General features: G+C 43.3%; 2 protein-coding genes across 12 annotated transcripts in view; one reads left to right on the forward strand and one right to left on the reverse strand.

Moving 5' to 3' along the window:
- Positions 1 to 83: 83 nt before the first annotated feature.
- Positions 84 to 9,966, reverse strand: CUNH1orf43 (chromosome unknown C1orf43 homolog). Its single transcript, XM_040635703.1, has 7 exons — positions 9,681 to 9,966; positions 9,241 to 9,342; positions 5,687 to 5,804; positions 5,417 to 5,470; positions 4,650 to 4,816; positions 4,518 to 4,576; positions 84 to 1,010 (listed from the first exon to the last, which is right to left on the reverse strand). Exons 1-7 carry the CDS (start codon positions 9,744 to 9,746, stop codon positions 815 to 817), a joined length of 762 nt encoding a protein of 253 aa, XP_040491637.1. The 5' UTR covers positions 9,747 to 9,966; the 3' UTR covers positions 84 to 814.
- Positions 9,967 to 10,182: 216 nt separating this feature from the next.
- The window catches only part of UBAP2L (ubiquitin associated protein 2 like), a 39,038-nt gene continuing 23,097 nt past the window's right edge, over positions 10,183 to 26,123 (forward strand). For 2 of the 11 annotated variants that reach the window (XM_040635712.1, XM_040635714.1), the window contains exons 1-9: positions 10,259 to 10,288; positions 14,518 to 14,647; positions 15,338 to 15,415; positions 15,991 to 16,101; positions 19,528 to 19,696; positions 20,094 to 20,189; positions 20,839 to 20,884; positions 21,400 to 21,512; positions 25,490 to 25,542. In XM_040635712.1, the coding sequence (XP_040491646.1) occupies positions 14,558 to 14,647; positions 15,338 to 15,415; positions 15,991 to 16,101; positions 19,528 to 19,696; positions 20,094 to 20,189; positions 20,839 to 20,884; positions 21,400 to 21,512; positions 25,490 to 25,542 (756 nt within the window). In that variant the 5' untranslated portion in view covers positions 10,259 to 10,288; positions 14,518 to 14,557. Of the gene's footprint in view, positions 10,354 to 14,517; positions 14,648 to 15,337; positions 15,416 to 15,990; positions 16,102 to 19,527; positions 19,697 to 20,093; positions 20,190 to 20,838; positions 20,885 to 21,399; positions 21,513 to 23,524; positions 23,585 to 25,489; positions 25,543 to 26,123 lie in introns of all 11 variants that reach the window. The other 9 variants (XM_040635706.1, XM_040635704.1, XM_040635713.1 and 6 more) reach the window with 9 other exon arrangements.

Genomic DNA, 26,123 nt, shown 5'->3' on the forward strand with positions numbered 1-26,123 from the left:
CTGCTCCTGCACATGGACGCTCCCTCTAAAATAAATCTTAAAAAAAAAAAAAAAAAAAGGCAACTATAAAGAAATGAATCATATGCTTTTCTAATTGTTCATTTTATTAAATAATCTAGAATGTCAGACCGGTGCATTGGTCTGACATTTCTTCACTGTCCCACAGTATCCCCAATAACTGTGGGGGGATGGGATTATGTCAGGTGCCAACATTCCCTTTTCCATTTATTTAAGACAGTATGGAAAGAAAGCGTAAGGGCAGATCCTTGCACGTCAGGGAATTTGTGTTAACGTTTCCACACACCCTGGATTAATCCAAGTGGAGCACCAGGCAAGCTGTTCCATGTAGCACGCATGGCCTCACCAGACCTCCCCACCAGCTCGTGTCCGCCTTTCCTACCAATCACCTCTAATATGTCTCAAACCCAAATGGTCCCCATTCACCTATGTATAAAGGGGTAGACATGAAGACACAAGGCCCTGCCACCTCAACTCTCACTCTTAGGATTATTTATAGTCTGGAAAAGAGGGGGGAAAAAAAGGCAGGTGAACTATAATCAAAACCAAGTGAGGATTTTTAAGGAAGCATCGATGGAAACATTAAAACATCTGAATTCAACTCCAGAAAAAAGTGCTGCCAAGGGAAAATGAAGTCCTGATTCTCTGAAACAGGCTGTAAGAACAAGCTGGAGAATGATCCTCTAGGCATGAACCCTAAGAGTTCTGGACACTGTGGCACTTCAGCTGGACCCACCAGCCGGATGACCTGAAGCCACTGGCACAGCCAGCAGCAGAGCAGCGTCCATCAGCCCCGTCACAGAGTACTTTCCAGTGTGTTATAGTTGTCCTTAAAGCTCTTCAGTTCAAGGAAGTGCTTGGCACGTTTACTCTTCTGACTGGAAGGGAGGTATGTCACCTGGATGGTTGTTGGGGAGACTTCAGGAGACTGGGTTAGGTCTTTGGCTGCCGACTGGTGCTGCCTCTGAGAGCTCCCGCTTCGTGCTTTGACCCTGGAGAACACAGAGAGGGCAGCTCAAGGACAGAATGAGGACTAACACAAGAATACAATTCAAGGCTCATCCATTCTATAAATGTAGCTATAGCCACGAATGATCCCTGTCCTTGTCCTATCTTATAAATGAGTTACTAAAACCCCATCTGACAGCTTCGAAGTAGCAGAGAAACCAATTTTCCCACTGAGTCCCTGCCTCTGGCTCAACATTTTCTTCATCTCACTATAGAGAAAACTTTTAATTCTGATTTACCTAATGTGTGTATGTCGCTAATATACTCCCAGTCCAAAAACAGTCCCTTGAAAACTGAACACCAAAAAATAAGAACAGAAGTGGCTACTGAGTACTTACAACCTGTTAGGACATTAAATTTGGTTTTTTACCAGTATCTAATTTACAGATACCCCCACATCTCTACATGGTGGTAACATGCCCATTTTCCAGGTTAGGAAATTGACAGCCCCTTTGCCTGAGGTCACAAAGCTATCAAGTGACAGAGTTGGGGTGCAAATCTAAGTCTGTCAGATTTCAGAGCCTATCCTCTTTGTTAGACTCATCAAAACTTTCTAGAAACCATTAATTAAGGAATGAATTATTTTTTTTAAGTTCATCTATTTAAGTAATCTCTACACCCACTGTCGGGCTTGAACTTGAACTCACGACCCCAAGATTAAGAATCAAGTGCTTGGGGCACTTGGGTGGCACAGTCAGTTGGGTGTCTGACTCTTGGTTTTGGCTCAGGTCATGGGATCGACCCCCATCTTGGGCCCCATGCTCAGCTTGGAGTATGCCTGAAATTCTCTCTCCCTCTCCCTCTGCCCCTCCCACTCACACTGTTTTTCCTCTCTAAAATAAATAAATAAATCTTAAAAAAAAAAGTCACATGCTCTTCCAACTGAGCCAGCCACAGGCACCCCTATTTATTTATTTATTTGTTTATTTTATCATTTTAAAAAAAGATTATTTATTTGACAGAGAGAGAGAGCAAAAGAGGGAACACAAGCAGGGGGAGTGGGAGAGAGAGAAGCAGGCTTCCCGCTGAGCAGGGAGCCCGATGCGGGGCTTGATCCCAGGACCCTGGGATCATGACCTGAGATGAAGGCAGACACTTGAGGACTGAGCCACCCAGGCGCCCCACCCCTATTTATTTAAGTAAGCTCTATGCCCAAAGTGAGGTTTGAACTCACCACCCTAAGATTAAGAGTCACGTGCTCTACTAAGTCAGCCAGATGCCCCACAAGGACTGAATTAGTATTTTTTTTTTTAAAGATTTTGTTTTTTTTATTTATTTGACAGAGATAGAGACAGCCAGCGAGAGAGGGAACATAGGCAGGGGGAGTGGGAGAGGAAGAAACAGGCTCCTAGCAGAGGAGCCTGATGTGGGGCTCGATCCCATAACGCTGGGATCACGCCCTGAGCCAAAGGCAGATGCTTAACCACTGTGCCACCCAGGCGCCCCTGAATTAGTATTTTTTAAAAGATTTTATTTTGGGGGCATCTGGGTGGCTCAGTTGGTTAAGCGTCTGCCTTCAGCTCAGGTCATGATCCCAGGGTCCTGTAATTGATCCCCATGTCAGGTTCCCTGCTCAGCGGGGAGCCTGTTTCTCCCTCTCCCTCTGCCTGCCGCTCCCCCTGCTTATGCTTGTTGTCAAATATAAATAAAATCTTAAAAAATAAAAAAAATTTATTTTTAAATAATTGCCACATCCAACATGGGGCTCAAACTCACAACCCCAAGATCAAGAGTCACATGCTCTACTGACTAAGCCAGCCAGGTGCCCCAAAGACTGAATTAAAAAAAAAAAAAGGTTTCTTTGGGGCTCCTGGGTAGCTCAGTCGGTTGAGTGTCTGCCTTCAGCTCAGGTCATGATTTCAGGGTCCTGGGATCGAGCCCCGCGTCAGGCTCCCTGCTCAGTGGGGAGTCTGTTTTGCCTTCTCCCTCTGTCCCTCCCCCCTGCTTGTGTGTGAGCTCTCTCTCAAATAAAATCTCAAAAAGATAGTAAGAAAATATGTATTTATTTATTTTAGAGAGAGAGAAAGAGTGTGCACACACATGGGTGAAGGGCAGAGGGAGAGGGACAGAATCTCAAGCACACTCCCTGCTGAGCACAGAGCCCGCCACGGGGCTCCATCTCATGACCTTGAGATCATGACCTGAGCCAAAAACAAGAGTTGGATGCTTACTGACTGAGCCACACAGGTGCCCTCCAAGGACGGATTTTTTTTTTTTTTTTAAGATTTTATTTATTTATTTGACAGAGAGACAGCCAGCGAGAGAGGGAACACAAGCAGGGGGAGTGGGGGAGGAAGAAGCAGGCTCATAGCGGAGGAGCCTGATGTGGGGCTCGATCCCAGGACTCTGGGATCACACCCTGAGCAGAAGGCAGACGCTCAACAGCTGAGCCACCCAGGCGCCCCAAAGGACTGAATTCTTAACAAAATTGTGGTAAAATACACACAAGATTTACCATCTCGACCACTTGTAAATGTTACAGTCAGCAGCGTCAAGTACACGCACACTGTCGTGCAGCCATCCCACCGTCCACCTCCAGAGCTCTTTTCATGCTGCAAAACTGAAGCTCTGTCCCCATTAAGCCCTAAGCCTCCAGTCCCTGGCACCCACCATCTCCTTTCTGTCTATATGAATTTGAAGACTCTACAGACCCCAGATGAGAACTACAAACTACTTGGCTTTCATAGAAACTGTACCTTGAACAGGTCCCGTAAGTTACTTCCAGACTAAACACCCTTCTCATCCTCTCCCCTGCTTACTTCCACTCCTGTTTAGAGCAGTTTTTACTGGACCTTTTGTTTTTGGAACAAGGTAGTTTATTTTTAAGGACACAGATAAGAGAGGACAGACATACCCCTTATCTTTTGAGAAAGAGCCATACTCAACACAGCAGGAAACAGAGGTGGTTCTTTTCAAGACCAGTAACTAACTTTTTATTCTACATTGGCTTTCCCTCTCCACCCTTTCAACTTTGCATAAACAATACCACCAAAGCTATGTTAGCGCACATTTAAAATGATGCCAGACAAAAGTTGTGATTCCTGCAACACAGACACTCAACAGCTAATGCTACAGTGATGCCCGTAGCTTCAGATGGAGTTCCTAATGCTCTAAGTGCTGATAAAAATGGATGGCACGTAATTGTTACTTTATCAGACCAAGACATAGAAGCAAGACACTGGAACCCTGGAAGAGAAGGAAATCCCCATATGAAAAATTTTATCCCCTTTATTGGTATAAAGTTACACCACTTTTGACATTTTACTCACCTGGACTTAAAAAAAAAAAAGAGGGCACAAAAGTAGGAGAGGCTTCTCTCCCCGTAAGCTTGTAGAGCAGCACGTGCTTTCCGACGTGAGGGAAAGGCAGGACCTGACAGCTTGTCATCAGATTTTATTAATACTGCTTATGAAGGGCATCTTGCTGGGGGGTGGGCCAGCACTACCGTACTCTCCAACCAGCCCCTCCAACATATTCCCCTTCAAACTTACACAGTGGCCAGCTCACTCAGGGCCTCCTGGTAGCGAAGGTACTCACTCTGGCCAAAGACCTGAGGAAAGAGGAAGGGTGAGATTCCCGTACTCCTTTTGTTCTCTGAAGGAAAAAGTGGCCATCCAGCTTACCCCTGTCCCGTAGCGGGCTGTCTCATAGCCATCCAGCAAGGTATCAATGAGGGCCTTGCGAACACCCTTAAAAGGAGTACTAGTGTTCCGAAGATCTAGCAGATAGGAGCGGAAATTCTTGCCCATTAAGGAACGGGGATGTCTGCCTTCAGCATGAAATGGTATCTCTGTGGAGATAATAGATAATAGTGATAACACTTCTCCCCTTTATCAGTATTTCTAGTTTATCTCTCAAATTTAGAAATGGATCCAATGAAAGAATTGGGGGAACTTCTAATAGAATGAAGAAGACCACAGGTAGAGAGCTGTGTCTGAGTGGTCGTTTGGTGGTAGCAACACAGCTATGAGCTGCACCAATGGCACCTAATAGTGTCTCTTTCCAATTTATCCTCCTACTTACTCATCCTGGCTCTGAAATATAAACCACGTTTTAGGAGAGACGAAGCAGAAATAATTCAAGAACCATTTATCTTGGTCTTATTGAGAAAGCAGATGTCACGTGTCTTTTGTGGAAAAACAAGCAAATCACCACCATCCATTTCATGAAACCAAAGGTCTAAAGAAAATAAATCCACTCATTGAAGAAGAAATAATGTGCCTCCATCATTTCCTTAGACGAAATAAATCTAGTCCTCTCAAAACTCTAGGAAATTCCTCTTAGCTAGAGATGTACAGAAAGGACAAATTCTAATATATATAAAGTGGGTTCCTCCTTCTTTCCGAGGTGAGCTTTCAGGATCCTCAATACCCCGTCAAGTGGCCCTTACCAGAGGCACGGATGGCATCCAGAGCTTTCATTCTGTATAGATAGTTGTAGCAATCTGTTGAAAAAGAGACTGGTCATAGACATAACCCTCAGAAGATTTTCCAAACTTCAGCAAGCTAATAAAATGCCTCCCCACATCTGACATATACCCAGCAATAGAGGAACCACGGGTGTAGGTTTTCCAGCAGCTATGCTAACAGCTCGGAAAGCAAAGGAATTCTGAACTTGTGGGATTCCTCACTGAAGTATCCCACAAGAGCATGCCACGTACTCTGATTTCCCTGGGTTTCTAGCTGTAGCAGTCTTGCATCACCATCTGCAAGGAGCCGAGGTTCATACTTGATATCTTGAACCCTGGATAGCCGGATATCAATCTCCTCTTTTAAGTCCTGTTCACACAGAGAAAAGAATATGCAATCACTTACCCTATACTCTGCTTTCCATGAACCTGGAAATGGGGCAGAGCAAGTGAACAACTAAGACAAAAGCAGCAGAAAAAATGCTATGTCTGATAAAATTGCCAGATAAGACTAAAAAGTTTAAGGATAGGATTAGGTTCTCTAAAAACTTCTCTAAACTATACATCTCTAAGCTAGATCTTTTAACCTGCCAGAATTTCTTCAAGTTCCACAGCATCAACATTATTTCTGACTCAACTGGGTTTAAAATCTTAGTTAGGTGTTATAAAGAGCTTCCAGAGAAAGAGAAAAAATGAACAGCAACTGGAAATCATACTCTAAAAATCTGTGAAGAGGCCTGTGATTTATAATAGCTTGGGGACTACCCTACCTGGTGGACCACAGACCTTCTAAAAGCTTTCTTCTAGAGTACATTAAATCTTTTAAGTAGGTAATTCACATCCATGGTGTAAATTTCAAACAAAGGTACTAACGCTACTCCTCACTTATCCAGAAGCAACCACTGTTAACAGTTCCAAGTTCATCTCTCTTATTTAAGAGGGTTGCCAGAGCCCCAGCAGATTTTCCTGTGACTTTTTCATTTATTTAAGTACGCTCTACACCCAGTGCGGAGTCCAACGTGGAGCTTGAACTCAGGATCCTGAAACCAAGACCTGAGCTGAGGTGAAGAGCTGGAGGCTTAACTGACTAAGCCTGCCAGGTGCCACTTCGTGCTACTTTTTTAGCAACTTCCACTATGAAATATATTATATGTTGAATACGTGTTATGTATATTTTAAGTAATATAAAAATTGTTAAGATGAACATCTGTATCTGCTATCCTGTTTATGAACTAGAACATTACCACTGACTCTGCAGCCTTGTGTGCCTATCCCTGATTGAATGCAACCCCCAATCTTAATTTGTCAACAATCTAATTTTTCTTTACTATTTTATCACATTATCAACCTAAACAAGATATTTAGCTTTGCTGGTTTTGAATTTTACACAAATGGAAAAATATGTTTTGAATTCCTTTGCAACTTGTCTTTTAAAATTTTAAATACTTGGGGCATCTGGGTGGCTCAGTTGGTTAAGCATCTGCCTTTGGCTCAGGTCATGGGGATCCAGCCCCACATTGCACTCCCTGCTCAGCGGACAGCTTGCTTCTCTCTCTCCCTCTGTTGCTCCCTGTTTGTGTGCTTGCTGTCAAATAAATAAAAAATCTTTAAAAAATTTTTTTAAATACTTTATTGCAATAGGTTGAACTTACATGTGATAAAATGCATCCAATTTGTGTACAAGGATGAGTTTTGACAAATGAATACACCCACTCAACCACCATAACAACCAAGATACGTAACATTTCCATCACCCCAAAATGTTCTTCATACCCCTTTGCAGTCGACTTCTCCTTCCCTGCTCCAGGCAACAATTATGTACTTTCTATTGATATAGTTCTGCCCGTTTTAAAATTTCATATAAATGGAATGGAACAAAATGGTGGATACTCTTTCATGAATGGCTTTCCGTTTTTTTTCACTCAGCATGTTTTTGAAATCCACTTAAGTTTGTGACTTTTTCATTCAAAAATGCTTTAGTGTTTCATTTGTGTTCATGTATTTGTTGCTTAGCTCATTTTTAATCCTTATGGTATTCCGGAATACGAGTGTATTATTATAAATATATTCTCAAGTAGACATTTGGACCAACAGTTTCTTCTTGAAATATCACCGAAACGAACACTCTTATACGTCCTCTGGTACAACATCAACAAAAATTAATTTCTCTATGCTACAAGTGGGTGGAACTGTGGCACTATGGATTATGTACATGTGCAATCTTACCAGATAATGCCCAATTATTTCCCAAAGTAGTTTTACTCATTTGCACTTCTACCAGCAATAAATGAGAATTTATATGAGAGAATTTTTTTAAAGCAGAAGGGATCTTATCTCATCTAGTCCAGAGAGCTCCTAAATAATCAAAGTTTTGATTGGTTCATGATGTGCTGGAAGCCAACCCTATATCCCTCTTATGGAGGGCAGGTGGCATTTGGAGAACTGAGGGAATGTGGAAGAAGCTCTGTTGAGGTTTTAGATCACAACACCTTCCTTAAGGTTTTCCATGAACTACCTCAGCAAAGCACAAAAAAAGGAGGATTAACAGCACTGGTTGATGAAAGAACACTGATCTAGAGTTGAGGGAATTGTGTACTAGCTCTAATTCTCCCACTAGCCTGTTTGTCCCAATAACAAATTATTGGGTACCTACTATATGTAGACTCTGGCTTTACTGTGGTAAACAGAACTGGCATGGGGCCTGCATTCTTGAACCTTAGTCTAGCGGAAGCTGGGCACTGAACGAATCGACAAATGTAAAAGAAAATTTGTAGTAAAATAGTATCTAGAAAAATATCAGGATACTATGAGAAAATAAAAAAGAGCACCTACTTTAAAATAGATAATAAACACTCTTCTTTGGAGAGGAATGACATTTGAGCTAAGCTCTAGAGAGCCAATCAGCTAGCCAAGAGAAGACTGGAGACGATCATTCCAGAGCACAGTAACAGCACATGTAAACGTTGGAAATCTAACCCCTGTAGCAGGATCCCAACTAGACCCCGGGATCAGGGAGAGCCATACAAGAGGGTGGGGGCGGTGGGGGGCACCGACTTCTGGTTTGACGGGTTAGATGTCAGATGCCTGTCAGACCTGGCAGACACGCTAGAAAGCCAGCTAGATATGTACCTGCGGGGCTCCCGCATGCATAAAATTTGGGAGAGATAAATTTTTTTTCCCTAAGATTTTATTTATTTATTTATTAGAGAGAGAGAGAGAGACAGAGATTAGCGAGAGAGAGCGGGAGCAGGGTAGATATTTAAAAGCCAAGGAACGGAAGACAGTTACCTGAGGAGACAGTATGGACAAAAAGACCACTTGGTTATTTCCAGTCTGTATATCCTGGAGTAAGCGCCTTCCTTTTCTTGGGTTTCAGTTTGTCACCCGAATGGTGGAACCACATGCTTTATGAGGCCCTCCAACATCTGAAGTTCCGTCAAGGCAGCCCTTCTCATGGATCTGGGCTAACGTAACCCCCAACCCCATCCTAAAGCAAACCTTGCACAGGAAACACAACGTTGAACTTGTAACTCTTACCACAGAGCTGGCAATTTTAATCCAAGTCTTTCATTCCGCAGATGCAAACACTGAAGTTCCCGGGTAAAGTACAGCTGCGCCGCAGCACGGAGCTCTAACCCGGGACCGAGCTGACCCTTCCCGCTCCCTCCACTACGGTGAGCGCGTGGGTCAAGGACTCAAGGACGACAAAACATGGGCACTGAAGTCATCTTAAAGGTAAAAGACATCTCCTGCTAGGCCCCACTGGAGCTGGAGAACCAGGCCCATCTCGTGCCTTAAGGACCTACCTTGGGGGCATTGTGTCCCACAGGGACATGAGGTCCCCTTCGGGATTTCATTGCAAAGCGCATGATTTGCCTCTTCACAAAAATAAATAGCAGGACAAACACCTGTCCAAAAGATAAGAGAGAAGGAAGGAATCTTTAATAAAAAAGTTTAAAAAAGGGGGGACACGCCTCCGTTTTAAATGCCCAGATGTGGCTTTCAGGGGTACTTCGGGGTACGCCTTCCGGCAGAGCAGGGGCGGGGCGGGCCACGGGGACCCTGCGGGGCAGGGCGGGGCCGCCGAGGCGGTGGCTTCGGTCCCCAGGTACTCCTGGGGCAGGTTGAGTCCAGGCCCAGAAAAGGCGCAGGAGAGGGAGTGGAGGATGCGGACGGGGGAGCGCCCACGACAGGGGTCTCTACTGGGTCAGACGCGACGGCAGGAGGGGGTGGGGGATCTCCTCACCAGGCTCCCGTAGGCCATCACCAGCACGACATTCACCCCGGACAGCCAGTTACTGCCGGACGCCATGGCCTCCCCACCCCGCGCACAACTGCGCCGGGTCACCCCGCCGCCCTGCCTCGTCAGCCCGGGCTCCGCCGAGGCACCGGCGCCTGGGCTCCCCGAAATCCCCCAGCCATTTCCTCACGGGGAAAGACCAAGGCTGACCCGGCCAGAAAACATGGCGGACGGGAACCCAGGAAAAAAGGAACGTCGCCTTCCCGCTACCCCCTAGCACGTGACCCAAGCCCGCACCGGCCCGAGGGCGGCGCGCGCCGAGGCGCCGCACGACGCCAGGAACCGGAAGCGGAGGCCGCCCGTGCGTCACGCGGCGGAGGCGGGGCGGCCGCGCGGAGCCGCAGCGCAGCGGCTCGTGGCGGAGTGGTGCGCGCACGCTTGCGTGCGCGTCCCTTTTCGCGTCACGTGCAGGGGGACGCAGGCAGGCAAGTGGGAGGGGGAAGGCGCGAGAGCGAGCGCGAGAGGGGAAAGGAGGGAGGGGGTGGGGAGGAGGGAACCTCACATCACGTGACAGGGGCGGCGCGGCCCGGGGTGTCAGTGTGGAGGAGACTGAGGTAAAGTTGGGAGCGCAGCGGCGTTGGCGGCGGCGGCGGCGGCAGCGGCAGCGCGGCGGGGCCGGGTATTGTCCGCGGCCCCTTTAAATCCGCGGTCTCCCTTTCCCCTCCCTCCCTTCTCCCCTACCCAGCCGCCCCCCCCCCGAGGCCCCCTGCCCCGTGCGTTCCCCCCACTGGACACCCCTCCCGGTCGTGCGAGCCCGGCGCCCCCCCTCGAGTCGGCCGCCGGGGGTTTTGTTTATGGTTTGGTTTGCGGCCTACTGGGCCGCGCCGGAGCCGGGGCCTCGATTTGGGAGCGTGGCCGGGGCGGGGCTTGGGCAGCCGGAGGGGGGGGCCATGCGGCTAGAGCCTGAGCGGGGAGAGCGAGGAAGAGCGCGAGCGAGCGCGGCCTGGGCCCCGCCTGAGGTAGGGCCTGCTCTGCCCTGGCCGCTGCCCGTGAAGACGACGAGGGGGCCTCCTCCCTTCCCAGCCCGCTGCGGGCCTCCTCGGATCCGGATCCGGCCTGGTTTGGGGGTGGTGGTGGGGGAGGGCGGCGGGGTGGAGCTGCCCCAAACTCCCCCATGTGGCCCTCAGTTTGGAGTGCGGAGGATTAATTTGTTCCGGGTGGGAGGTGAGGAGGCGATTGGCCCCGGGAGCTCCCGAGGTGGCGCGGAGCGGGCCGAGCCTCCCATCCTCCACGCGTGGGCTTGCGTCCCCTCTCCGTTTCCAGCCTCTTTGTCAGCTCCTCTGGTTGCCCTTCCTTCTGTCTCAGCGCCCCAGCTTTGGGAATGTGTTCGTGGCTGCTGTCGTTGGCTTGCTGTTGTCCATGCTGTAGTTTGGGGTACACCAAACAGTTGTGATGTTATTTGGGAAGCTGGACGGGGAGACCCCCGTAGGGTGTCTTACGCCTAAGGGACGTCACTAGAGCCCTGGGGTGTTTGTTCACTCTTCTCGCAATAGGACAGGAATTCCGAATTTCTTCAGACCCTTCACTTTGTGGACAATCCCTAAATTGCTTTGCAAACTGATGTCACAAACAGGAGACTGCTGCTCCGCCGTTCTTGAAACGTAGCCACCTCTGGTGTAGGATGTTGTGGAAGGAAAAACACCACAGTAGCAGGCCGTTTTTGTTGTCATTGTTACACCGTTTTTGCCTTTGAGTGTCCCTGAGTATTAGATGGAGAAATGCTTTTTGTGTGTCCTCTCCATCCACCTTTCACCTCCCATATCTTGCTTGGGGGTTGTATGATGTGCCTTGCTGGGAGGCGATGGGGGTCAGTGACAAGCAGCCTTACTGGAGAACGAAAACGTGTTGGTTATGCACGGGTTGATAAAACTGCCTTGAGATCCTACACCATTGTCCTTAAGAGTAGACTGTGCCAGTGATTATTTCCGTTGTGAACAGCAAGTATTGCTGGCCCGGAACTAATGATGAAAGACCTTAAAATGTACTGTTTTGTTTGATTTTTGAAGCCCCTCTTTGCTAAATGTGTCCTAATTGGCAAGTACTCTTTTTAAAATTAGGCTCGAGTGTATGGAGAAGGGGATGCTGGGGTCATTTCCACAAAGCATCTGGGGGAATTAGTTGTTTTGTTACAGGTAGCAAGCCTTACTCACCCCAGTCCAGCTTCAGAGTGTCTGAATTGTTTCTCAACTTAGATTGTAAGCTCCCTGAGGGCAGCAACCAAGTCATACTGCTTTTGTATTTCCTAAAGTACTGGACACATAGTAGATACTCAATAAATACTTGTTATTTATTTTTTTCCGTAAAATTTCTCTGGCTATTTTTTCAAGTAGCTGGTTTTCGAAAGATGGTCAAGGGCACTCCTGTGTTGAAACCAGTATTTGTTCCTGCACTGTTCCCTTGGTCTCCCAACACTTCTCATGTGTTTCCCGTAAATATTTTTATTTTCTAAGGAAAAGTACTTAACAAGATTCCTCCCCTGCACTGTGATAACCCTAGGTATGTGTCTCAGCTTGCTACTAAAAGGCTGCTAATTTTGTGCCCTCCGGTGATCCATCCCATATCACTTACTTTGGACCTGTTGCTCAGTGTTCTTACTACCTAGGTGGTAAAATTTTCTTAGTCACGCATTTCAAAGCACTTGTAAGAAAGAGGTGGAAGTTAACAGGATTGATCAGGAGTGTTGTTATTTTTTTTTTTCTCAGTAATTATGTGGCTTTCAAGATGACTTTTTAATATATTTACACTGACTGGTACAGTATATGCAGTCATCCATATTGCTAGTCATGTAATTCGTATCTGTAGTATTACTTATGCTTGTAAGTTGAAATGATGTGTGAAGAACAAAATCAATATTTGTAAGTTACAGGAGCGTTCGTTCGCATGAGAAATTTCATCTTAGAGCCAATTATTAAGTGTAATAGTTTTCATCTAGTTTTAATTTTTCTCTTTGATTTGAATCCGGGGTACTTTTTAAAGAACACTTGTTTTTTGTGGGTGATGAAACTTGGCTATAATGCCAGTCTAGGAAAATGGACTACTGTGTAGCAAATAATCCTGTACTAGCTAGAAATATTTACAGGCCTTTGTGTGCACGTGTGTAGGGAGAAGAGGTAGTGGTTAAGGAATTAGCTCTGAAATTTCTTTAAAAATTTTGGTGATAGAGAATATAAAACTTCTAATTCTTAAGGACTGTGTCAAAAAACAAAGCCCTGTGCAGCCTATTGATCCAACTTGGTGAAGAATTTATCCGCACGAATTTAGCTTTGTGACCTGAAAAACCAGTGAAATTCACTTCCCTAATAATCCTTCTATATTTCTTTAGAAGCCCAACCTACCTCTCCCTCAAATTCAGCAGTGTCTTTTGGGCAGCCTAGCATTACCCCGTATAAAATTTCATTAATGAAAAACATTTATGTGTAGAGCAGAAATATAAACTTATCCTCTTTGAGAGGGAATAAAAAATGCAGAGTAACATCTTACTTTGAACGCTCCATCATACGGTGAATATTTTCTTTGTTTACTAAATGCAGCAGCTGAGGTTGTGATATAAAGCAAAGTATAAATGAAGGGAACTTAAGTTCAGGAGAATCCTAGCTTGCTAGAACTGTTAATAACAAAATCCATTCTGGTTTTGGGAAGGCCCAGTGTGTTTTCTGCCTCTTTAAAGACTCAACAAAGTCCCGTTGCTGGCAATAATGTCTCAAGTTTAAAATGATAATCCTGGGGACACCTGGGTGGCTCAGTTGGTTAAGCATCTGCCTTTGGCTTGGGTCATGATCTCAGGGTCCTGGGATCGAGCCCTGCATCCAGCTCCCTGCTCAGCAGAGAGCCTGCTTCTCCCTCCCCCTCTGCCTGCTGCTCCCTTTGCTTGTGTTCTCTCTCTCTGTCAAATAAATAAAATCTTTAAAAAAAAATCTAACTGTTCTTTAAAAAAAAAATTTTAAAAAGATAATCCTAGAAGCCCTTTCTCTCAAATAAAGCTTTGTGCTAGATGCTTTTGTTTGGGACACATTTGGGATTTTCTGTATATTAAGGTGAGTGGTGAAGAGTATTTGCATTTCTGGTGCCTGGGAACTGTGGACTAGGAGGTCAACAGAAGTAGCTGCAAAAATAGTGTGTTGGAATTATCCAGGGAACTGAGATTCTGAGCAAAGTCACTGGGGCTAATACTTGCTTTGTTGAAGGTTATAGAAGCTCCCACTGTGTGGGGAGAGATACAACTTGAGGGAGAAAGGCTAGACGTGTCCTTTCCCAAGTGATGGAGGTCTCATGCAATTTAGATAAACTGGTTGTAAGGGAGGTAGGTCTGTTTTCATAGGTAGACTGAGTACAGTATTTTAAGTTGTTTTTATTTGTTTGGAGTATAGACCAGTCCCCTTCCTGGAAGGCTTTTGTTTCCAGGTTTTGTTGATTATCTTTCCTTCTGTCAAAGGGACTTTAGATATTTCTGTGTAGAAGGCTTTTGATTATTAACATTGTTTTGCTTGCTATCAAGATAGCAAAATTTCACAAAGCCTGTCTATAGGGGACTAGTAACCAGACTGTGCCCATAACTTAAAAAAAAAATCTCCTAACACATGCTTTATACATTTCTTGTTCTACAGAAATGGATTAACAGTCATTGTTCCTTAAAGAATTAAGCCAAATATGTCTTAAAAACAGATGAATTTTCTTGGTTTGTTGCTTTTAAAGAAATGAAAGTGGTGAAGATGCTGATGAAAGAGAGGTTGAAAACATATTTTGCCCGTGTTTAATATCTAAATTGTTGTTTTTAATCTTTCAGTATTCGACCTTGTAAATACTGTTATTTGTATATACTGTAAATGATGACATCGGTGGGCACTAACCGAGCCCGGGGAAACTGGGAACAACCTCAAAACCAAAACCAGACACAGCACAAGCAGCGGCCACAGGTAAAGAACCCAAGGGATATGGATTTATTGGTAGCATTGCTGGTTGATAACTGGTTTCCATCCAGTGCAACATCATTCTGTGTTTTGGATTCTTGGTTTGAGTTTTTTATTCTTGTTTTCTAGTCCTTGGCTCTTCTTACTTAGGGCCTGATGACTGTTAATGATATGCTATGATGTAGCGTGCTTGCTTTTTGTTTAATACTGCATTATAAGACTTGGAAAGAATGGGTCCTGTGCTTTGTATCTCTAAGGTAGCATTTCCCTCGGACTAAATCTTTTGTTGTTCTCAGCCCTAGAGATAAGGGGGTGGCAGTGGTCCTTGCGGAAGCAGGAACAGAGTTTACACAATACTTGGCAAATAAATGTGAAGTATTTAAGGCACGAATGTTTCAAAGAGATGCTGTAATCCCAAAATGGGAGCTTCTTTAACTGTGAACATTGGTGGAAAAGCTCCCTGGTTTTTTAGGGATCGTTGAGTGGAATACTAATAGATTCAGTGTTTATTTTTTTTGTCATTTTGCAAATTTGGGCTTCTTAATTGATGTTAATATTTTACTACTTGGTGATTTATTACAAGGAGAAGGAACTTGGGCTGGGAGGTGGGGTGTAATATTGACTATGTCGGTCCTTCTTACTTCTATAAACTGTTTTCTCTTGATCATGCTTTCTTGAACTTGTCTTAATTCCTAGGCCACTGCAGAACAAATTCGACTTGCACAGATGATTTCAGACCATAATGATGCTGACTTTGAGGAAAAGGTGAAACAAGTGAGTGTATTGCTAATTTGCTATAAGCAGGAAAGACATCAGGATTAAAGCATAGTTAAATGTCATAGATGACTACCAGGGTACTTTGTGCTGTAGGTATTGAAAGAATTATGACCTGAAATATAATAGGTTCAGCCAGTGAGTAAATGCTTTTGTTGTCTGATTTACCGTCCCTCTTTGGACATCTACCTTGTTCGAAAAGGTTTTATCTTAATTTTAACTTATTTATCAGATGATTTTGTTGATGCCATTTTTATAGCAACTTTGAGCAGTTGTGCCATCTAGGAAATGTAGAAATTGATGGTATGCTGAAGCCTGTGTGCTTCTGTGTTTGATTTTCTATTAGATACTTCATTGTTTGATTGTTTTATAAATACTTTTGACCCCATCCCTAATCAGAGGTGATAATATTTTGCTTATTGAACTAGAATACCGAAATTCTGCATTTTTTGCTTTTTTAGCCTAGGGTTTTTTCAGACTCAGCTAGTGTCTTCTCCCTTTTCTCTTGCTCACCTGGTTTCCTTTTGTGAGGTGTACAAGCTTGTTCATGATGGTTGCTGATCTTTTTCTTTCAGTTGATTGATATCACAGGCAAGAACCAGGATGAATGTGTCATTGCTTTGCATGACTGCAATGGAGATGTCAACAGAGCCATCAATGTCCTACTGGAAGGAAACCCAGATACGGTAGAGTGTTAATAGAGCATTCTAGAAAGTGGGTCCCTGGCTGAGAAGCTCAGGATATTCTAAAAATAGCAAGTGGAGTAACCAACTTGAAGGAGAATATCTTATTCTCCAAATGGAGCAGAGAACTGTCCTGGAGATCGTTTGCTGCGGGTTGCAAATACTTAAAATTTATATACAATAAGTAGGAGAAAACATAAAATCTGTCTCTTTCAATTTGCTTAGAATAAATTATTCATTCCAGGCTAGCAACTTTCCCAGACTGGGTTAGTCTGAATTAGAGATGCTATATATTAACCTTAGTTACTAATCATAGAACAATCTGCTCACCTGTTTTATTGCTGTTGAACAAAGACACACAAACTAGTGGATTCTGATTTCAAGACATTCCCATCAGTGTCACCTTTTACAATAGTTTTCATTGCTTGAACTTGTTTTCTGTTGAGGTAGCAGAGAGAGTGTTAACAGCCTTTTGACCGTCCCTGGAGATGATAGGAGATATCTTGGAGGACCTCTTGCCCTAGAATTTCACCTCTTCTCTTTTCCACTTAATATTTTTGTGCTTGTCCTATCACTGTCCCAAATTGTTAAGTCCCTCACGAATAGGGATTCTGCCTTACTAACCTTTGGGATGTTCCTGTGGTGCGTAGCAGAGAACTTTATTGTTTTAATGAGCAGTGTATCATTTTAAAGTAATTTTCCTTTACTTGGTCTTATACTGGGGATCTTTGGTTGGGATAGATAACCAGAGTTCACCCTTAGATCAGCTTACTGGTGTTACAGTGTCACGTTAGCTAAATGTTGGAGGTTTGTCAGTTTCTTTGAGACAATAGGAAATAATAGTGGAAGACTTTTTTTTAGTCATTGAATTTAAATTTGTGGATTTTTCTCTTCAAAAATGTGGTCTTCAGGGAGCTTGGCTGGCTAAGTCAGGGGAGCATGCGACTCGATTTCAGGGTCGTGAGTTCAAGCCCCAGTTGGGTGTAAAGTTTACTTAAAAAAAAAAGTGTGGTCTTAGATTTTACATTATTGATTTTATTTGAAAATTATCGTCTGGATAATCAGATAATAGTGCCTTCGGCTCACTTTGAGTTTACTCTAGAATAATTGTCTGCAAGATTTTTGGGTTGGGGGAAGAGGTGGGACTATTCATGCCTTTTAAAAGTCTGGATTCCTTCCTCCCTCCCTCCCTTGTTCCCTCCCTCCTTTCTTTAAGTCACATTTTGTTTCACCTTCAGCGTCTTCTGCCTAATGCTACAAATCTAACCTTCCACAGTATCAGAGAGGAAAATAAATTGGAGAATGTAAGCTTATGCCACAAATATACCAGCTGCTAGTGAAACCAGTGGGAAGTAATATCAAGTGCCAGGGGATGTTGGATGTATTTGGGTGGGTGAGATCACATCAGAAAACTGGCAGTGCCTTTGGGAAGATCATAGTAATTCCTTTTCCTTGTAGAACCCAGGTAGTGCCAGCAGCTGATACATAACATAGAGAAGGGAAAAGGTGACAGGCTTCTGAAACTTGCCAGGTTTTGAGACAGATTAGCTGAAAACTCTGAAAGCTAACTGTTTTGAGTCTAGTTTCCAGCGTTCCTAATGCAGATTTAGTTATAAGAGGGGTACTATAACTTACGAATTGACGCTACTGTGAGCATAAAACGACCCACCAGCTGTAGTGTGGAATGAGCTTGGACTGGAAGAATAGGCAACAAGGAGCTGCCAAGTCCTGGGTGGATACTTAATCTTTTTAAAAATTGTTAGTGGACTATTGTAGATTCTTTAGAATTGTAGTTATGATTTTGGTATAATTTTAAGCTGAGTTTTTAACTTAAAACATTTTTTTGAATTATAGTAAAATATATTTAAAATTTATCATTTTAACTATTTTTAGGTGTACAATTCAATGGTGTTAAGTATACTTACAATGTTGTGCAACCATTAGCATTATGCATTTCCAGGACTCTTTCATTTCTCAAACAAATACTGTATCTCTTAAACAGTACCTTCTTTCCCCGTCTTCCCAGCTCCTGGTAACCTCTTCTGTTTTCTATCTCTATGAATTTGCCTATTCTAGGTACCTCATGTAAGTGGAATCATACAGTATTTGTTTTTTTATGTCTTCTTACTTGGCGTAGTGTTTTCAGAGTTTTATCCATATTGTGGCCATGTGTCAGAATTTCACTCCTTTTTAAGGCTGAACAATATTCCATTATATGTATATGCCGCGTTTTGTTTATTCATCCATTGATGGGCACTTGGAATTATTTGGAAGTAAGTTATAGTCACCATAAATAAAATACTCTGCAGCACATTTCTCTTAAAGAAGGATGTTCTGTATGACCATAATATTATCAGCCCTAGAAAAATTAATAGTCATTTCATATTATACTTGGTCCGTATTTTTGAAAGTTATTAGATATTGGATAGTTGTTGCTGAGCGCTGGGTCGTTGTTTGAGTAAGATGGTAACTAGGGTAGTAAAGATCTGGTAGTCTTGGTGTTTGGGAATTTTTATTTGTACATATTTTCTGCAAAATATGTGTGAATCAGGGGGTGTGTTTTTAAAACTTCAAATTTATAAAACTCATTTCCTAAGAAATGAGGTTTTTGCAAGACGGTTTAGCTTACTTTCCTTACCACAAATTTTCCGTCCTGCAGTCTGAAATGAATCATAGATTATTCTGCTTTGGGGAAAGTTTAATTGGACTGTATCGGTTTAGGAAGTATAGGGAGAGCACAATGTGTAAAACCTGGAATGGAAGGCTTCCTTTAGTCCACACGTCTCAGGGCCAGGGCGGTGCCTTTTTGACTGCTACTTGGTCTTTTAGCAAAGGAAATTGGTGTGCGTGTCCTGGAGTGTGGTGGGGAGGTGGGGGTGGTGAGGAGTAGTTGTAGTTGTTTTCCTCCTAAATTCTGGGTTGCTTGATTAGAGAATGTGTCCAGGAGTCAATGCTGTTCAGCTGTTCATTCATTCTGAATTCAAAGTTAACCTTTAGAAACTTTTAGTTCTTTTCTGTTTTGACGTGAATAAGACTATAAAAAGTTGAGAGTCACTGAATCCAAAGGGAATTAATTTTTCAGTCCAGGAAACACCCTTGAAAGATAGGGACCAGTAACTGGTCCTTTGACTAATCTGCCAAGTGACTACACTGGATCCAGATCTTGGCAATCCTTTTGGAAGTGATCCCTGCACTCCATTAGCTATAAGCACCTCCCCTACAAAAAAAGGACTTAAGTTTTGCAGTGGTAGGTATAGAATTTGTATGGAGATTCTTTCTGTACCCTTCATGTAAACAGACATAAATTAGTGGAAGTATCTTAGACTTGGATGATGAGAGGAGAATGGTTAACAGTTTTCCCAGCTTTTATCTGTGGTTTCCTGATAGCAATCCATATTGATTAGACGTGGATGCTCTGCCCTTCTTTAGCATTCGTGGGAGATGGTCGGGAAGAAGAAGGGAGTCTCAGGACAGAAGGATGGTGGCCAAACGGAATCCAACGAGGAAGGCAAAGAAAATCGAGACCGTGACAGAGACTATAGTCGGCGACGTGGTGGGCCACCAAGACGAGGGAGAGGTGCCAGCCGTGGACGAGAGTGTATGCATGGGGCTTTAACAAAACCAGCTGTGGGTCAGTAATGTCTGGACTTCAGGGATGTCAGGACCCTGCTAGGCTGGACCTAGTAACCGTAATACCATCCTTTTGATTTTTTTCTTGCCACTGTTTATTCTGAGACCTTGGTATCTCTTACATGTAGCATTTTCTAGCTACAGCTGCCAGTTTGGCATGAAATTACCCTGCAGTCATTTGTAAAGTTGTCTGACTTACAGATCTCTGTTGTGGTTCATCACCTTTCCCCTAGTGACCATCATGTCCCATCCTTCCAGCTCATTTTCTCTTCCTTGTTTTTGTCTCCCCACTACCATCTATACATGCCATTTACATATTTACACAAATTCCATTGACTCTACTCTGGCTGTGTTTTTAATTTCAGTTCGGGGTCAGGAAAATGGATTAGATGGCACCAAGAGTGGCGGGCCTTCTGGAAGAGGCACAGAAAGAGGCAGAAGAGGACGTGGCCGAGGCAGAGGTGATCAATTTCTGGGGGGGCAGGGGTGAATACTGGGGGCAGGGTACTCTTATTAGTTCTGTAGGGGTCTACTTTATTTGAAAACAAGCAAATTCACATGGCACCTCATTATCTTAATTGTTGAGATGTCATGCAAATTTTAGAGATTGCTGAGTGGGGCAGTGGGAAAGAAGGTAGGTGTCATTTTCTTTAGTCTTTATTGTTGATGTTAATGTATTTGCTTAAGAACCCAGCAGTTTGGGGGCGCCTGGGTGGCACAGCGGTTGAGCGTCTGCCTTCGGCTCAGGGCGTGATCCTGGCGTTATGGGATCGAGCCCCATGTCAGGCTCCTCCACTATGAGCCTGCTTCTTCCTCTCCCACTCCCCCTGCTTGTGTTCCCTCTCTCGCTGGCTGTCTCTATCTCTGTCAAATAAATAAATAAAATCTTTAAAAAAAAAAAGAACCCAGCAGTTTGGTCAGCAAAGGAACAATCTGTCAATAGTAACAATTGTCCTATTGTGGTATATTGACTATACTACGGGGTGAGAGAAAGAACATCTAACAGTATCAGCCACTTAACTATTCCAGAGTTGCCTCAGTTAGCAAGATAGTTTTATATCAATTTCTAAAATATTTCTCTTTTCCTCTCTTTTTCTCTTTTTTGTTTAGGTGGCTCTGGTAGACGAGGAGGAAGGTTTTCTGCTCAAGGAATGGGGTAAGTTTATTGATTTGATACCAAAGTCTTTAAGTTTTTTTCCCTTAAGCATCACTATAATATTCTAGAGTGGCTGATATACTGATATCCTGAAGGTAATAGGCAGCCTTAACCGAACTGTGATCAGAAAGATTTCTAGACTGTTTAATCAAATAGGTATGTAGATGTCGGGCTTAGAGATAAATGTTTACCACCTGGGTCATTATTTCTATCTCATAGCTTCAATTGAGTGCATAAACCTGCTGTTTTCCAGAATTTCACTTGGATTTTTTTACGATTCTTGATATCCTAATCCAGATTAGAGTGTAGATATAAATTGAGATTATACTAAGAATTTTAGGTAGGCTGGTAAGTGAGGAAAGTAGACACATACAGGATTATAGAATGGGGCTGTGCTTGACCTGTAGTTGGGAAAAGTCAAGATTCTTGTGGCCCTCCTCTCCGAGTTACTTTTTGCTGATGCTGCTTAGAGGTCAGAGACTCAAAATTTTAAGCTTTTTTTCCCCCACCCCCAGAACCTTTAACCCAGCTGATTATGCAGAGCCGGCCAATACTGATGATAACTATGGCAATAATAGCGGCAATACGTGGAACAACACTGGCCACTTCGAACCAGATGATGGGACGAGTGAGTGACTGTTCATCGTTTCTTGTCTCTAAAAACCTAAGGAAATAATTATTTTGAGGTTATAGTCATATTAAAAAGTGGAGGAATAGTTTTTGGGTGCAGAGATGTTGGAGATAGGGATGGCCACTGAAATACTGTATATATTCTCTTTCCTGACTATGTGCCTGTGGGCACTTCATAATGCTGTTTCACCTGGTCGTCTTTGCTGTTATGTGAGATTGACGCTGGTCCCCATCTCCAGATGACAAGCAGACTGAAAGGGCGGTTGTGAAATTTGCTAGTATTTGAACTCAGAATTGATGGACTCTCAAAGGCCATGCTCTTTCTGTCACGCTGTGTGGCTGCATTAGGTCCAGGTGTGTTACCTAGGGCGTCTAGCTTTGCTTTCTGAAAAGGTATCCATAATTAATCGAGCCACTAGTTGTAGAGGTAAACAAGGCCCAGAATCAAAGCCCACAGACAGCTTAATTGTTTTCTGGCACTGGGTAAGAATATCTTTTTTCCCTTCATTTTTGGAAAATCTCTATCTGGGGGAAAAAGGAAATTGTATCTTTCCAGCTCTATTTATTGGATAGTTTTCTGAGCGTGGAAGAATATTAGGGGATATGAATAAGATTTTTTGTTGTCATTAGCTGACTTTGGTATCTGTATCTGGATAGGGTGTATATATTTAAGGATATTTTAGGCTTGTGGGATATACCAGGAGGTGTTTGGGAGTAAAAGATACTTTTGCCTTTTTAAATAAGAACAACCTCTAGGCTCCAGAGTCTTTTATTCTTATGAGATCACTAACTTCCTTATGGCTGAGCCAGCACGTGGAGAGCTTGAGACGTTCCTGTAAAGGGGGGAATGATTTAATAGTAGAGTATGAATTAGGCTCTTTGACTCCTTATCCATTTACTTTCCTTGCCCCTTTTCAAAGATCATTGCTCCTGGGGCGCCTGGGTGGCTCAGTCGTTGAGCGTCTGCCTTAGGCTCAGGGCATGATCCCAGCGTTCTGGGATCAAGCCCCACATCGGGTTCCTCTGCTGGGAGCCCGCTTCTTCCTCTCCTACTCCCCCTGCTTGTGTTCCCTCTCTCGCTGGCTGTCTGTCTGTCAAATAAATAAATAAAATCTTTAAAAACAAACAAACAAAAACAAAGATCATTGATCTTTATCTCTGTCTTTAGGAGGGTCTTTGGCACAAACAGTTCATCTACTGCCCACGAGGTATTATGTCTTAGGTCAAGTAGGCATCTCCAGTCTTCCTTTCCATCCCTGATGCAGTTTTTGTTTACCACACTGTCTTATAAATGCATTTTTAATACAGTTTTCCCTTTGGTGGAGGCTGAAGTTAAGTTATTGACAAGATGGAGATCTGTTTCAATTCCCTAGACCAATTGGCTAAGAAATGTCTTTTATTACTTTGGAGGCAGAGTTGCTCTTCATTCATCTCTTGATGGCTTTGTAGAGGCAGTGGTAGCAGTCTGAGTAACAAAAGTTACTGTTTCTGAGCTCCAGTTCTTGGGTATTTGGTTTATCATTGGCAGAAAAAAATAATAGCTGTCAAGGGATTTGTTTTCAGTTGTGGATAGAAAATCAGGCATGGAGTCCCAGTCCTAGATTGCAAGCCTTAGCTGTTTTCAGCAAGGATCTGGTTTGGAACGGTGAGGTCTGTGTTTATTTCTTCGGAGTAGAGAATAACAGATTTGGGAGGTTAGAATCAGAAATCTGACCAGTGGCTGAATGAAAAACTGTGTGGTGCTGCTGTCATCTTGTTAGTGTGAAAGAGTTGAGTGTAGCTTCATGTATTTCCATTAATTTCACAGCACGAACTGACTTTTGTGCATGATCTCTTTTTGTGTTCTCATGATAGCAAACTTCAAATTCCCTTTTTTATTTAAAAAGAAATTGAAACCTACCCTTAAAATATCCACAGGTACAGTGGGAATTGTGTTTTGGGGGCAAATGTTCTCATTCATAAGCAAAATTTCACCGGTTGTTTTTTCTTTTCTTTTCTTCTTTGTTTCAGGACTTGATTTCATTGGGGTTGAGGGGTCAAATTATCCCCGAAAATTTGAGACTGCTCCTGGTATGATACATCCAGGCGCCTAACTGCCCCGGATATTTTTATAGATTTTTATGAATTTGAAATATCTGTGGATATGTCATTTTTCTGTCGTCCTGCTTTTTTCCTTTTCTGCCTTTCTCTCTCATACTCTGTGCCTGTTTTTCCTTCTTAAAAATTTTTGTCCATTAATGAAGATTTAGCATTTACATTGACTGCTGTCTGCTGACAGAATGGAAACACTTAACCTGTCATTCAGAGCCTTTGCACTCTTTCTTTTCTTTCGTGCCACCTCAGTACAGCCGCCTTGGCCACGACTGCACGTCCTGTATGGGATCAAGTAGGCATCTCCAGTCTTCCTTTCCATCCCAGATGCAGTTGCGAACGCAAGAAAACATTCCTGCCTTGAGAGAGCCTATCAATAGGAGATAACTAATCAGGTCACTTCCAACTCCAGGATTATGTATATGGACAGATTTTGGATTCCATTTATCCAGGGCAGGATGGATGTCCACGCAGAGGAAGAGTAGTGTCACCAGAGAGAGAAAAGAATGTGCTTTGTGACTTGGTGAACTGAGATTGGACTTTAGTTTGATTTGGAGAACATTGCCATTATTAAGTGCTTTGGAATTTCCCTGGTCCGGTTACAATGCCCTGGGAGAGGTATTATAATGAACATCTTTTTCTCTAGGAAATAGGGTTCTTTCATTATTAAAAGTTTAGAAGAAATTCATTTTATTTTTTAAGATTTTATTTTGAAGTAATCTCCACACCCAGTGTGGGGCTCGAACGCACAGCCCCAACATCAAGAGTCACGTGCTCTACTGACTGAGTCAGCCAGGCACCCCTAGAAGAATTTCAGATGGGTTTTGTAGGTTTAGGATATTTCTCTTTAGTGACAGTGAAATATCTGAATGCCAGACTTTTGTTCTTTTAAGGTTTCTCCATTTGGAAAGAAGGCTTTAAGAGTTAATATGTACTGTTGTTCTAGAGAAGAAAATAAAGGAGTGTTCTTGTCCTTTTCTATAGGCGGGTGGTTATTTCTTACTGTAGACCTTGTTGAAGGGAAGAATCCTGGCTCTCATGGAACAGTTTCCTTTCCTGAGGATCTGTGTATACATGAAACAAAACAAGGGAAATGTGGAAGGTGGTTTGACTGCTGATGGACCTTTCCTGTAGAAACTGTCCTGACCTCATTATTACCACCCTGAGGAGAGTGTACACTTGGCAGTGTCTGCGCAGTGCCCTGGGCAGGTTAAAGGTCATCTTCTGTAGGATTAGGGTTAGGATACTAACTACCAGACACATTGGATTTCTCAGTTTTGGCCAGTGTCTTTTGAAAAGAGCAAGACCCATGAGGGTTTCTTACGGTTAGACCAATAAGATCTATAAACTAACTGCTACTGAGTATACATTTTAAATTGAGTTCCAGTAGCAGATAGTTGTCCGTTCCCTTAGTTTGGAAGCTGGTCCTTCTTCCCTGCTCTTTGTGTTCCTCAGCACTGCTGCTCTCTCCAGACTGCCCACAGTGTTGTCTCATATCGGATGAGTTGGTGTAGTTAATGTTCTGGTTTAAATTGACTGCTGTCATTTCACTTGGATTGACCACTAAGTCGGGGGGCTGAAGGGTTTAAGAGTTTGCCTGGAGCATTGGGTCTGTCCCTTTGTCCCCTCACCCTCGCTGTCTTTGCTGTTAAAACTGTGTAACAAAACCTGAAAGTAGGTGTGAAATCATAATCTTATTAAAACCCTGGTGTTCTGAGGTATCACTTTGTAAGTAGTCTTTTTCTCCTGGAGCCTAGGAAACCCTTCTGAATACTAAAATCTGGTTACACTTTTGGCTGCCAAAATGTTAACACATTAGTGTTTTTTGCACATGCCTTGTACTGTCACTTAAAATCATTTCACTGTATTTTTCCTTATTGCCAGGTGCATGGAGGACTGCAACAGAGGAGTGGGGAACTGAAGATTGGAATGAAGATGTAGGTATTCCCAGGTCATTCCTCACTAGTGTCTTCTATCCCTAAGTGGTGTTTAGGGATAGAAAATGGGTATGTTTCTACCCCTCAAAATTCACCCTTAAGATTCTGACCCAAAACTTTTACATCCAAAATAGTGTTCTGAGCCAGAACATTTCACATATGTTATATGAAGGAGACTGGGCATGAACAGGACTCTGTGGAACCAGACTATGGAAAGGGCAAGTGCACCTGTGTAAGTCCAATATCTGATTGTCGAATTTATCCCAGGAAGAAATGGTGGTTGGGTAGGGCACCAGAAATGGAGTCAGGCAGGTAGTGCGTTGAGTGACAGCCGCTGGTGGCACACGACTCGACTCCAGCTAGTTCCGTTATTTGGTTCACATTCAGGCATTGGTGTATGGTCCTGGGATTAGCTTAGGAGGTGGGTACAAAGTGAAAGATACTGTACCACTTCCTCAAGTTTACAGTCTGCCTGGTTCTGGAACCCTTTTATTTACTTGAAGGCCAACTTTGTAATTGAGATGAATATATAGGACTGGCTGTCTTCCAGCTTGACTCAGCTTGGAACCCTCGTACATGGA

This window comes from Ursus maritimus, unplaced genomic scaffold (assembly GCF_017311325.1).
Source record: "Ursus maritimus isolate PB19 unplaced genomic scaffold, ASM1731132v1 scaffold_2, whole genome shotgun sequence".
NCBI lineage: Eukaryota > Metazoa > Chordata > Mammalia > Carnivora > Ursidae > Ursus > Ursus maritimus.